General features: G+C 42.2%; 1 protein-coding gene across 2 annotated transcripts in view; it reads left to right on the plus strand.

Moving 5' to 3' along the window:
- CTBP2 (C-terminal binding protein 2) overlaps positions 1-14618 on the plus strand; it is a 138822-nt gene that overhangs the window by 77027 nt on the left and 47177 nt on the right. For both annotated transcript variants that reach the window (XM_027705727.1, XM_027705728.1), the window contains exon 2: positions 2560-2719. In XM_027705727.1, the coding sequence (XP_027561528.1) occupies positions 2662-2719 (58 nt within the window). In that variant the 5' untranslated portion in view covers positions 2560-2661. The remainder of the gene's footprint in view (positions 1-2559; positions 2720-14618) is intronic.

The following is a 14618-nucleotide window of genomic DNA, read 5'->3' on the forward strand; positions in this document are numbered from 1 at the left end:
CATTCGTCCATCAGAAAATGCACTCTGTCAAAATTATGTACACTTTGCATATCGATTTCGTTTGGAGAAATAAAGGGTAAAACAGTTGCAGCCCCAACATAATGGACCAATTGAGTGTTTTCAGAACAAAATGATAACTTTTGCTCTACTGGCATGACTTTTTTATAACTTGGTATTTCTTTCTGGAAGTGGAGTGGGATGTAATAGAGGTAAAAATTCATGGCTGTACTTGTAAATGCTGATGGTGGAAAGGCCATTAGCTACTCAGGCTCTAGCTGCACTAACAGCTTAATTTTTGTTGTATGAAATATTTTGACTGTACCAAGCTTCTGCCTCTGGAATGGAAGTTTTCTGCTTCTTTTAGAATGTTGCATTAATTTTTAATATGAGTGGGAATCGTGCTCTTTAGCATCCCTATGTTTAAAAAAAATCAATTAATTATTACCATAAATCTCAGCGATTAAGCTGCAGTGGCGCTGCTGGGAAATTGGCCATTAACTACCAGGAAATCGCCGATCTTCCCTTAGTCGGAATTCAGTTGTACCAACACAAGGCCTTCCCTTTTATAAATTGACTATCAATGTGATGCATAATTGATAACCATTTATAATAATAACAATAATCTGCACGAAGTTGTCATCTCGGTGCGCGGCGGCTTTGTTAGAGCATTTACCACCTCACGGGCTCAGCCTGTTGCGTTGGTTTAACTGTGTTTTTCTGGGAAGTTAATGGTGTGCTTTTAGGAGAGCCATGTGCTGGTGCAGAGCAGTAAAATGCAGAGTAGAAATGCCTGAGTGGACCTGCAGAACCCGAAACGTTGAAGAGAAGGGGAAGTAAAAAATCGAGGTTACAGATGTTGCCCAAGGTCAACTTTTGGACTTCAACCTGACTTCTCCTGGTGCAGTGTCTTCTCTTGTGTCCTGTATTTCGTGAACCTGGTGTTTTTTTAGTTTTCTTGAAAATGTTGTTTGCAAACAGTGCAGTGTGAACATTCACCTACCAGGGAGAAGCTATTTGTGGGTCAGTTTGAACGAGTGGTTCAGTTTGAAATTTGTGGTTACTGCTGACTTTTCAGAATTTATTTCATTTTTTTAACCCTTTCAGTATTATGTGGGCAGAGAGGTTGAGACTTTTCAGGTGATACAGATGGCCGTTGAGGAGATGATTTCTTGCTGTGCTTGTGCTCATTCCTGCCTTCCTCTTCTCCTCCCCTCCTTGCAAGGCCTCTGCAAATGTGCTGGTGTTTTCCTTTGCTTCTAGAAATCATGGATTTATGCTAATTCTGCTCTTTTGGTGCCTTTCAGTGGGTGGTGGATGGATGGTGAGGGACAGAGGCCTCTTTCTTGAGCAGGGTCCCTTCCTTGGAAAGGTTAGTAGATTTTATCAGGGTCATCTGCCTTCACCTTAAAGTGTAAAAGAGGATATTGAATCAGTGGTAGCATAAAATATTAGTGTGTGTACTGTTGAATTGTTTGAATTCAGTTGTCAGCATGAGGTCTTTTCCTCTATGGCTTGATTCAAAAATGCAGTTGTGGAACTTGCTTTGAAAAAGTCGTACCTGGGTTTTCCATCAAAAGCTCAAACCTGGGTTTTACAAAGAGGCCTTTGGGTAGAAGTGCCACAGCAGCATGTTCAGGGCCTGCAGCCTGAGCTCAGGTCGAAGCATTCAGGGATTAAACAAAGCTCTGGCTCTCTGTAGGAGGAAAAAGCATCAGACCTGAGAAGGATCCATTTGGGGTCTTCCTCTGTGCCACCAAAATGCAGAAAACCTTCAGTTGTTGTCCCGTGGGAGAGCATTTCCTTTAAATCAGCCACACATGTGGCTTTTATGGATTGCTTTATCTCACTGGCATTTAAAAGCCTGTTCACTAGAAATGGCCTCTCTGGCACCCAAAGTTTAATGTTGGCCCTTCAAACACGAGGGCAAGGACAGGCTATGGTGACAGCTGGAACATATATCAGGGTCTTGTTGAAAATTCAAGGTCCATTGATGACTTTTACAGGGCAAGGCTTAAATAAGACATGAAAGTGGTTTGTGTGTGAAAGCACTGGCAGAGCAAAAGCTACTTCCCCTTTTTTATATGCTCTCGAAGAATCTTTCAGCGTCTGTGAGCCTACAAAACAACTTAATGGTTTGTATCTGCTAGGAATAGATTTTTAAGACAGAAATAAAACTGGGAAGCCCATGCAGTGCTTTGGCAGTTCTCGTGTACAAGGCTGGTTTTTCTGATCACAGGGAAGATAAAGAGGCCATAAGTTTGATTTGTGGTGTGAGAAGTGTGACCAGAGGGACGCTAGGGCTGGAAGCACTAAACTCACAGGTGACCTTTCAGAACCTGCTCTGCTGTTGGGCACAGGCAGATCTCACTGGTGTGCTGGAAATCACAGAGTGGTTTGGGTTGGAAGGGACCTTAAAGCTCATCTCACTCCACCCCTCTGCCATGGGCAGGGACACCTTCCACTAGACCAGGTTGCTCCAAACCCCGTCCAACCTGGGCTTGGACACTTCCAGGGATGGGGAGCCCACAAGTCCTAATGACTCCTTTCCTTTCCCTGCAGGACCCACAGTGGCGGTATGCACGCCGACTCCTGTGAATTCTCCTGAGTTCCTGGGGGACTGCTTTGCTTTTTGAATCAGAAAGTTGCAAAATACCGTCAAGAATGGCACTTGTGGATAAACACAAAGTCAAGCGACAGCGACTGGACAGAATTTGTGAAGGTAAGAGTGCACTCTCATTTTCCTGTGGAAGCTGAGAGATGATTAGGGTAGAATATCTGTTTTTTCCTTGTTTTTTTTAAAGCACTTAAACATAAAGAGATCCAAGAGGACTAGATCCCCTATCTTCTCAAAATACATTCATACTGTCTGGTTACTCACTTGGAAGTCATGTGTAGTCCTGTGAACAGGATTTTTGTTTGATTACCAGGTCTTCTCCTTTTATCCTAATTTCTATGGAAGTTATCTGGTCAGTCCCAATTTGAAACATAGCTTAAATTTCCACTGTATTTAGAAAAGTGTTGTGCTCTATTAAATAGGCTTTCTGGAGGTCTCCTCCGGCTGGAGAAAAAGCTGAGACTCAGAGACTGGTGCCATAACTCTTCCTTCCCTTCCTAATCCGAGCAGTGCCAGTTGCAGTGTCCAAGACAAGTGTCACTCAAGGGGTATGAAAGTAGACCATCTCCTGTAATATTGACTATCAACCTATAAGAAATAAATGGAAAATTTAAGAGTTGTTGTTTTAGTGATTCGGGGCATATTGTTGGAACAGCTTCTCTCTCGCTGGTGCACGGTGATCAGGCAGCTTTGCTGGAATTCTTTATTGATGGTGTGTCACAGGACAGGTGGCTTTTACTTGCTGTTTCAATTTTCCAGCAGAAGTTTTTAGGAAACCTTTTCTATTGCAGCTCACATGGTGTAAGTTACTTATGACAGAAATGAAGTGATGGCAAACAAGCTCTGACTTTTTGGTGCACACTCCGATAACTCTCCAACGCTCGTGCAAGTTTTACCATCAGCAATAAAAGCAGAGCAGAGTTTTATTTTAGGAAGAATATCTTATGTCTCTTCAGGAGTTCCAGTGTTCATCTGCTCTTAAGGAGAGGGATAGTGGCCTGCAGGGTAACAATTTGCAGTGTTACTTGAATGCCAACGAGGTGAAATAGGATTTGCTGGTGGATGAAAGCACAGAGCTCACAGGGGAGTTGTGCTGTGTCTGTCTGAGCAAAACATGTGGGGCTTTGCGGAGTTTCTGGTCAGTGTGAAACCCTGATCAGCAGGACAAGGTGGGCTTTGCCTTGATTTTTCTGTTATATATTGTTTAGTCTCCATTGCTGCTGCTTTAAACTTGTCATAAATTACTTACCTCTGTTAATTTTGCTCTGTTAATTCTGGAGAGGGGGAGACAAAGCAGAGGAGATGAGTTAGAAGGGAGTATCCAGGGTACGCTGCCATGTGGAGCTGCCTGTTTCTCCTACTGAATGTCATAAACACTCAGGTGTAGCACGCTATCTCATCTTCAAAACTTACTTTGAACTTGACTTAAAAGAGTTCTATCAGCTGAGCCTGGATTTTCAAAAGCTGCCTTCCCGGTTTGATGTTTACCATCAGATCTAGTTGCTGAGTGTACAAGAAATTCAAAAGGATCATACGACAGACCTGCTAACGGAGCTTTAGATGTGATTGAAGTTTAGATTATTTTTCTCTGATATATGAGCTTTTTTCTTCTTTCTCGGTCGAAAGATATTCTTTTCTAATCTGTAAATGTGCAGGAGACATAACTTTTTAAAGTATACTTTGTCGTTTGCTACTGGGTTTGTAGTTTGATGGAAATGTTGGGAGTCACCGTTGCAAGACGCTGTTGTGTTGTATTTGAAAGCACCAGATAAGGACCGAGTGTGAGCAGTGTTGTAAAAATTACCTTGAAAAATGCTAAAAGCTTAGGATTTGCCAAAATAACTAGACTTGGAGGACAGCTGAATATTGCACTGGCCTCTCTGATGGCTATTTTTTATTATAGGCTCCTAATCTTGGCTTATAGCATAGAAAAGCGCTGAAGGGGGGCAATTCCAGCTGCACACTTTGAAAAAAATGACCATTTCTCTTGTGTTTGTCTTGAGAGGATATGGAATAATAGTGAAAGATAACGAGAAATTTTGGAACTACTTCAGCAGACTCAGGAGAGGAGTCTTTGCTAACAGAATTGTGTTCAATGAGAGGAATCTCTGCTGTTCCATCAAGCTGAGGGCAATGTGGTCCAAAAAAGTTGCTTTTAATGATTTCCTGTTCTGTGGAAGCACTTAAGGAACTTTTCCCTTTAAAAAGTGAATGGGATACAAAGCTGCATTTACCTGATGAAAGGCTAAATGTCTGGTTGTACACAGGTGGATTCCTGTTCTTTTCCTGAAGGTTCGTATACAATCCCTTTTACTATTCCCAACACAAACCCTGCAGAGTTTGCTGGGAATGGGCTTTACTCCATGAAGCAGGATGGTGGCAGGTCTGGAGGTGGAATACCCTCGGGCTACATGTTGTAATCACTGCCCAAACTGCCAGAGGGATTCTCCTTCCTAGGGGCTCACTAAAACCATAACCAGGCACGTGTTGAGGGAAATGCCTTACAAAGCGTCGTGGTATTAAAAGAGTATATTAAGAAGTTGCAGTGTTTGTATTACTCTGTTAAACGTGGAAATATAATCCAAGCCATACAAGGAGGTGGTATTGTTTAAAAAGCCAGTTCACAGCCTTTACAGGCAGGTTTATGAGTCTTCCAGAGAGAGGAGCTGTGCAGTCTCATTGCATTACTCAGCTTGACCAGCTCCTCTGGGTTTCTTTAATATAAAATTAAGTCATCTTTGTATGACAGCATTACTTTTTGCTCTGAGCAGGCTGTTTTCAAGAGGTGAGCTTTTTGCATCAGATAACAATCTTGACCTATAGAAGGATATGGATGGGATAAAGGTCCAGACTTGAGGGGATAAAGGAATTTTAGGGCAACAGCCTACAGCAAAGACATTTGGAGTAGCATGTTAACAATTAGGCGGGTTGGTGGTGCCCTCTGAATGAAGAGAAGTTGGAGTGTGCTCACAGTGGTCTTGGCTTACCCGTTTCTCTCTCTTCTGCTTGTCCCAGAGACTTTGGGTGCCTGTTCTGTAATTGGTTCCATGTGAGTGGAAAGATGGACCCACTGAATAGCTGGGGCTTTTGCAAATAATATATGCAGAGTGGTTTACATAATCCTTGTTTGTGGAATTGTGTCTTATTCCATAGTGGGTCAAAATATGCTTTAGAGGTGGAGCCGCTGGTGCTGTGTGGAGTCAGATGTGTCCAGCGCCCCTCATTTGGATCCTGTTCCCATTAGTTTGTGATTTTGCCACATTTTAAATTTGTATGAGCTGAAATTTTCCATTCCATGATGAGTTTTTTACCTCGGGGTGAATGGAAAAAAAAAAAAAGAGTTCCAGCAAAAATTGTGGAACTGTGTCAGAGTGAGAGATGGAGAGGGAGGGATGTTGGCTTTGCTGTGTCTGAAACAAAGCTGAGCCACAGTCCTGCTCAATGTGGAGCTTCCAGACCCGCCTGCTCTAGCTGATAAAAAGGGACTGAATTTTACAGCCCCAAGTTGCTGTGTATCAGGAGCATTCCTGAATTCGGTGCAATTTCACAGCCTTTGAAAAAAATGGCAATAAAACCCCTCAGGGTTGAAACTCACCTGCCTTTGATTTAGGAAACAACAACAGAGAGATTAGATGTAATGTTTTCTGTGCTACCTTTGACAGAACAAGGTGTCTGACAGTGCCCCCAAGAAACCCCAAACTCAGAAGACTGTGGTGGCACTCCTGGTGCATCCATCACTCCCGTGAGATTCAGCGCTCACATAAGGCATTCCCGTGCAAGGAAATAAGTGGAAGTATCACTTCTGCTGCCCAGTCTGCTGCTTGCTCAGCTGATCTTTATCCTGTGCTTCTGTCAATATGGTGAAACAAATATTAAACAGTATCAGGAGCTAGACAGGGAGTGATGAGCAGCCCTTCTGCGGTTGCTGGCTGTGTCTTTGGGAATGGTTGGAGGAGAAGGTGCTGTGGCAGTGTGTCATTTCCTCATGAAATGTAGAAACTTAACAAGGACAAGGCAGCAGTGTTGGTACATCCAGGATACAGTGTGTTGTCTGTGAGTAAAACATGGGTTTTCCCAACACACTGAATTTTTCTCTGATGATCCCAAGTGCTGCCTCTGCTCTGTACCACTGCTGCCTTCAACACCAGTGCCACGGAATTTTAATGCCTGGGTTTATAGGTTATAGTTTGCACTAACATTTATGAGTCAGTTAAGCTTTCAACACATGCCCCAAAACTGGCAGCCTTGAGATGAGCAAGAAGCAAAGTGAAAAAATAATTGCAAGGCCAAGCGAGCCCAGACATTTTCTGACAGTTTTTTGCTTCAGGATTTGTCATTATCCAGTGGGAAATCATGTTCTTAACACATCAATTTATGCCACCAAAGTTGTCTGTACTTTGCAAAATAGAACTGTTTGCAGGGGCAAACAAACCACTCGTGTGCTTTGTTTTCTTTCATGTCCTTTGATATGTTTGATGGCCAATAAATGCCAGCACAGCCACATAATACTTTTCAGTTCCTCATGCATGCGTCTCTCTGCTTTTCAACTTACAGACTCACATTCTCAGTGGCACCCCTGTGTCCTCTTAGGATGAGGCTTCTCTGGTGCTACCAGTAATTCATACTTCCTGTAGGAATTCCTCATGTGTTTACCTTCCAGTCACTGAAGTGCCTGAATGTGGCCTTGACTCTCCACATGCCCTTATTTCTTGGTGTGGGAGCCCGTCGTGGTTACTGAAGCTTCTTGGATGAGTCTGTCTTGCAAACCTTGGTGGGAAGGGGTCTATGAAAGGAGAGGACAAAGCTCAAGCTGTACCAGGGGAGGTTCAGGTTGATCATCAGGAAGAATTTCTTCCTGGAAAGGGTGGTCAGGCATTGGAAGGGGCTACCCAGGGAGATGGTGGAGTCCCCATCCCTGGAGGTGTCCAAGAAACACAGTCAGTGCTCTGGTCTGGTTCACAAGGTGGTGATTGGTCAAAGGTTGGACTCAGTGATCTCACAGGTCTTTTCCAACCTAAATGATTCCGTGATTCTGTGAAATGGAGGAGGGAGTTTGGGGTAGGAATAGATGGTTTCAACATCAACAAAATTATCTCTACCGTGGCTGCAAGAGGCTGGTTGAGTCATTTCAAGGGTGGACAGAAATCCTGTATTCCACGTTTCCACCTGTGGTGGAAGTCACTGAAAACCATATCCAGTAATATTTAAATAAATATACTGTGTAATTGTAGATAATGTGGTAAATACAAACCTGGGGTGCTTTTTACCTGGTGTTTATTTCAGTCTCTTGGCCATAGAGGTGGACTTAATAATCACACTGTCAATTATTGCTTGTGCTGCACTTTCATAGCCTTAAAAAAACCCCAAACCAACCCTCAATAAAAGTGCCCCTGAAGATTTGTAATGGTTTTGGCTTTTCAGCAGTATTTGAACAGTGTGTCCTTGAGGTCTGGGCTCACACACCACTAACAGCAGACCATGGAATAGATTTTCATTCAAAAATCACAGTCCATTCCTGCTAAAAATTAGAGGAACTTGCTTCTGGAAGCAGATGGGAAAACGTACTTTAAAACTACAACTCTGGAAAGCGTCTGCCTGCAATTCTTCCTCCTTTGTATAACATTAACAGTAGCCAAAATGAGTACATTTGATATTTGGGTGGAGGGATTTTCTTCCATTCTTGCAAATTTGCACACCAAGTAGCATCTGATAACACTTATTTTTACTGCTTAGAAATAGAATCTTATTATCTCAGGAAATCCTTATCACCACTATGCATTTGATGAGAAACAATGAGTTAAAGATGATATCAAGCGCGGAAGAAACTGCTTGTCCTGAGTAAAAGTGACTTATTTAGAATAAATATAGACCTTTTTTTATCTAGTGGATTTGGGTTTCTTTGTTCCATGAATATAAAACAAAGTACAAGGATTTCCCCCCCACAATAAAGCTCTTTATACTTTTTTTTTTAAGTTTCTACCTCGAAGCACAGAAACTATCAGGCTTTTAAGGGAGGATTGCTTAACACATTTTGCCTAGAGAAAAGGCAGTGTTGGCTTGTCAGATCCTCTGCCCCTGTGCTGAGCAAACTGAAGATCTCTCTGGCTCTTTCTGATGTTTTTGCTTTCACAAGAGTCCAAATGAAGTTCTTTGGCTTTTGTGTTAGTTTCCAAAAAATCACTTCAAATTCATACAAAAGCTGGGTTACACCTTTTTTTACCAATGAAATTAATGCTCTTAATTACCCCTTCACTGATAGAGGCATAGTAGGTTTAGGGATTACTTGTCATTAATAGGTTCTGTTAAAATTTTAAGATATTTAAAAAAAAATTTGGACATAATCCTATGGGTGAAGAAAGTTCAGGCAACCCTAGTGGGTTTACAGACATTATTCAAACTTACTGACCTTATTCCACTATTTTCAACTGTTTTGCTGTGCTGAATCAAGAACTCTCTGTGTTTGTAAGTGGATTTTTTCTGCTTTGTGACTCAGGTACTTTGTGGCTCTTACCTACAGATGTGCTGTTGTGCTCACAAGGTGGATACACAGGCTGCTCCAACAGTCTTTCAGTCCTGGGTAGATGTTTTTCCTGTACATTCACTCCTATGCAGCCTTTCTCCTGTGACATTCCATGGGGAAATGTACATGACAAGATGTAGGACTTGAGCCAGATACGAAGGCAGCCTGACAAAGTCCCCCAGGCATGTGGGAAAGAGTAAGATACATTTAGATAAGGTTACAGGCAAAAATTCCATTAATTTGGTGTGCAACTTTTTGTAATAGATAGGCTCGAGCTATTGCAAGGAGGAGAGCTCCCCTTTCCCTGGACTCGAGTGCTGTATGCACCAAAATAGGGAAAAATACTTCTGTTGTGTTCTCCTTGTGTTTAAACCCACATTTATGGTGACTTAATGTGTCTCTTAATTCTGCCTTGTATATTTCCATTTCCCCCAGCCCCCAGACAAGGTTCCATGTAACATGCTTTATAACTTGGTGTCATTTATTAAGAAACAATTACAGCTGATGACTTCAATACCATCAACTTAATTTCCATCCTTACCACATTTCCCATTTAAATTAACTGGTTTAGGGATTAACATGTTGTCATCCTATCTGTTTTTTTTTCCTCCCTACTTTAAATCCTCCCCTGCATTTAAAGATTATTCAGAAAAGTGATAATATTCCCAGAATATGCAACGAGGAGCCTCGTGAAGGGGTTGTTGGAGCAGCGGCCTGGGGGCAGCCCTGCTCCGGAGTGTGGGAGCGCTGCAGAAGCTGCCTCCAGCATCCAGGGGGTGGAAGTTGGCTGCTTCCAAATATGTGATGAGGAATGATCAGTCCTTGGGGACAGATGAGAACAGGATGGATTTTCCTTCAAAATACCAGAAAAAAAACTTGTATTTAACTCCTAAGTTACACTCTTGCAGGGACTGGCGGTGTTTGGATCTAGAACAGTCTTTAGATTTTATTCTGATTCTACTGAATATTTACTGGTAAATATTTTGACAGGAGAAGGACATCTGGCTATACTAAAATAAAGCTGCAGGGAAATACATTACACAACTTTTCTTTTATAATTTTTGCTCTCCACAAACAGATGTAATGGATCCAAGTGCCAAAACAGTGAAGGTTTTCATTATGGCTTTTCTATCTGAGAGCTTTCTTCAAAGAGCAAGTTTTGAGTTGGTTTTGCATTTCTTAAAGGACATTGATCATTTTTAGTGACACTTTTATGTAGCCTGTTAGCTTCACACTATTAATTTGTTTTGTCTTTTTTTTTTTTAGATTGCCGTTTTAATTTTTATTTAAACCATAGCACTCTCTGCTGCCATCTAGCACCTCAAAACTTAGTAATAAACAGCTTCAATTCATAAAAGAACCTGTAGTTATAGATTTACATTTTTTTTTGAGAGAAAAGAGTATTGCTGCCTGCTGATGATAACAGGTATTTGATTGAATCGGGGTCATTCTCACTGGGAGCATCCATCCCCCTTAACCGTCCCCATGGATGGCAAGGGAACACAGTAGGACATATCTCACATTTGATGATTTGATCTTTGCAATCCAATAATACAAAAGACCAATCTTTTAAAAAAGAAAGGCATAAATTCTTTTTTAGCTAAAATAATACTTCCTCCTGTTTGGTTTTGGTTTTTATCTATCTGCGTCGGGTGTGCAAGGGAAGTACGTATTTCAAGCTCTGACATCACCAGGGGAAGAAAGGCAGAGAGACACCCTGAACCCCTGTTTATCTCCTCAGGCCCGTGTTACAGTCTAGTAATTAATTATTTTTTATGCAAAGCCCAGGCATGCATGGCAGAGTTCAGAATTACAATATATATTCATTTAACAGTGGATTTCTCGACTGCTTTCTGGGACAGATATAATTCCCATGCTTTTTCATTACACATGCTGTTTAAATCTTGATCCTGAATTCTTATTAAAAATGATGAGATTTGACCTCAAAGTCTAATACCCAGTTTTGGAGACAAGGTGCTTGATGTGATTTCTAGAGGATTATTTTTAAGAGCATTCGTAGATTAGATCTCTGCGAATGGTTGAGGGATGTGCCCAACGAACCTTGTCTGCTGCTTTTCGCCTGCCGTGCAGCATCCAGATTGATTTGTATTTTGTAGTCCTTGAAGTGTGTTAGCTGTGTGGTGTAAGGATACATCTGATATTTTTATTATCCCTTCGTTGATGCAGGAATGTGACAGTGCTGTTTCTGCCAACTTTTATTGGAGTCTCCCCGTACTTAAAGGCAAAATTGTTTCTGATTGAAGTTTCAAGAGCTTGTAGGGCTCATTCCAATAGCTCCAAGTGTGTTTTACAGCTGGGCTTCTCGTTTCTAGCTGAAGTGTGTTTTAGATGATTGCTGCCTTCCTGCATTTGTTACCTGCAGTTTGATTTCATCCTGGATGACAAATGATTTGGGTTGGAAGGGACCTTAAAACTCATCCAGTTCCACCTCTCTGCCTTGGTCAGGGACACCTTCCACTAGACCAGGTTGCTCCAAGCCCTGTCCAACCTGGCCTTGAACATTTCCAGGGATGAGGCAGCCACAGCTTCTCTGGGCAACCTCCAGGACTTTGCCAGAGGAGCAGGATAACATGAGGTGATAAGTTACCACGTGCTAATTGAGGTGCTTCTTGCACTTACGTTATTCTGAAATAAGTAGCAGGTAATTCACAGAAGCATAGAATATCCTGAGTTGGGAGGACCCCGCAAGAATCATTGAGTCCAACTCCTGGCCCTGCACAGGACGCCCTAAGAATCCCACCCCATCCTTGAGATTGTTGTCCAAACACTCTTTGACCCTGTCAGCCTTGGTGCTGTGCCCACTGCCCTGGGGAGCCTGTTCAGTGCCCAGCCACCCTCTCGGGGATGAACCTGTTCCTGACATCCAGCCTAACCCTCCCCTGACTCCTTGGGTCACGGGGGAAATTGGGGTAGGGCTCCCTTCAATGAAAGGTGGATGAAATGGCTCCAGAGAATTGTTGGAGTGTGGAAGTGATGAGAGACGTGGGCTCCCACGAGGGTGGGAAGGAGCACGTCTCCTACCTCAAGCCTCTTCTAAGGAGGGAGAGGCACAGAAATGCAGTGGAGAGGCAAGTGATCAGCTCCACAGCTTCACATCCTCTCTCCTCACGTTGGCTTGTGGGATTTCAGGGGATTCTTGGGAAATGACTCAGAAGGACACTGCAATAGTGTGTCACCAGTTTGGAGGGGAAATGTCTGCTTGCTTTGCCATACCTCCACATTTGTTTAGGTGCCATATTGACCTTTTATTTTCCATGGATACATTTGCATGTAGCCAGTGGGAATGGCAGTTGAAGCCAGTTACTGATCCCAGTTTGTGTGGAACATTTCGAGGCAGCTCGTGCATTCCTGGAGCCTGTCACGCCAACGGTCGTGGCACATTTCTATCCCAGCACTGGGGTCTTGGGTTACAAACAGCCATAAGCTTTTGTTTTTTTGCTTTAAAGTCATCAAAATGCAGAGTTCCATGAGGCAATGATTGGTTAATAACTGGCTGATCTTAAGAGTGTTTTATTGTAACGCACCAAGTTGGTATTTGGGAGCGTTTTATTGAAGTTACAAAGCATCTTTGCCTTTGGTTTGGAAATTGGTAAAGGCATGTGGCATGGCTTCAAGTGCTGAGTGCTTTCAGATGCTGTGCTGCTCCTTTGATTATTGAAAATGATTCCAGCACAATCCTGCTAATTTTCTCTTTGTGCTCCCCTAATTTCAGGAGACTGTTAAAAAGTCCATCTAGGCCAAATGTGTATTGCCACTGTGAGGGAGATTTTTGCAGAGCCAAATTTTAGCAAATGCAGTAGTTTTCAAGAATTTGGAACATTTTCTTCCTTCTTTTCCTCTCTCAATTCCTCAATTTTTTTTTATTTAATTTATTTTATTTATTTATTTTATTTATTTTTTTATATTTTTATTATATATTTATACATGCACATGTGTGGGCATTACTCACAGTGCATCCTATTCTTTTTCTTCTCTGTAGTATCCGTGGAATACCACAGTGTAGTTTAGCACCAGGAGCTCTTTTCTACTTCCCTGGCATCCTGCAAACTGAACGTGGGAGGAGGATGTTTAGGAAAGGCTTCCCAAGCTTTGGGGGTCATTAGGCACAATCACACGCGGTCCTTGAAAGCCCAGGCAGTGAGGGCAGGAGCATTTATCCTCCTGGTAGCTTTGTGCCTTGTCACCTGAAAACACATGACAAACACTGATTAATCTGAACACCACCCGACTGTGATAGGTGTATATTATTACATCCCTCTTGATGGAAGGGGAATCGGAGAGTAAGGAATTAAGCAATTTACTCTCTGACAGTGGCACAGCGAGGTATAAAGGCTGGGTGTCCTGATACCTGCTCTGTCCATTAACATGAGATGTATTTGTTCTCTAGAGGATTTTTCACTACCAGGGGCAGGATCCTTTGCCTTTGAAAGAGAAATAATCTTTCCCATGCTGATGCACCTTACAGTTTTTGCCAGAAATTACATTTGGCACATTCTTTCCATTCTACTCTCTCCCAGAAAAAAATAGCTTGGGAGAAAACATCAACATTTTACTACATTAAAAATATTTTCTTCCAATAGAAACAAGATTTAAATTTATAATTGAAGAGTATTTGTCTGTTCTATTTTGTTGCACAGAGTAATTTTTCCAGCAACTTGCTTTCTGAATAGGTAATGAAATGTTTTACATCAGCGTGAATGAAATTTTGCATCCAGCCTCTCCTGACTCAGTGCTACAGACACCAAAAAATGTTGTTTACGCAGTTGTGTTGCAGATTTACCATCCTGATTTCTTACCGTGGCTCTCGTGTGTAAATAGACTCTCCTTGTGGGAAGAGAATGGCACCTTCCAGCACTGCTTGTTTCACATCCACGTGAGTGGATTCCAGGGTCAGATTTCATGCCGTTGGCTTTGAGTGCACTGTCTAAACGATGGGCCCACCTTTCTTTACTCTGTTGTCACCTTTTTTTCAGAGCAGACTTCTGTGGTCACTGTATCATAGCCAAATTTACCATGTGTTAGATCAGTGCTAGACTGAAAAGCAGGGTATTAAGTCAAAACTCTATATTTTCACGTGATCTGAAATACCAGAGCATTTAATCTCTTGATCAGCTTTTTTTTTTCCTTTTGGGTGTTTTTTCTGGTTTTTTTTTCCAAATAACTCTAGAATTAAAAGACAAAGGGAGAATAAATTTTCTGCCTGTTCCACAGTCCTTGTCTCCCCCTCATGTCTAGGATGTGGGTGCCAGTGCCTCCTCCTCTCCCAGGAAGCACTGATCAGTTATGTCAGGTTGTGCCCTGGTGCCTCTGCATCCTCTCTTGGCCATTGCTGAATCCAGACCCAGAAATAGGTACAGAGCCACAGGAGATTCATAGAATCATAGAATTATAGAATGGTTTGGTTGGAAGGAACCTTAAAGACCATCTCATTCCACTCCGTGCCCTGGTCAGGGACACCTTCCA

This window comes from Neopelma chrysocephalum, unplaced genomic scaffold (genome assembly GCF_003984885.1).
Source record: "Neopelma chrysocephalum unplaced genomic scaffold, ASM398488v2 Primary Assembly neopelma1_347, whole genome shotgun sequence".
NCBI classification, from domain to species: domain Eukaryota; kingdom Metazoa; phylum Chordata; class Aves; order Passeriformes; family Pipridae; genus Neopelma; species Neopelma chrysocephalum.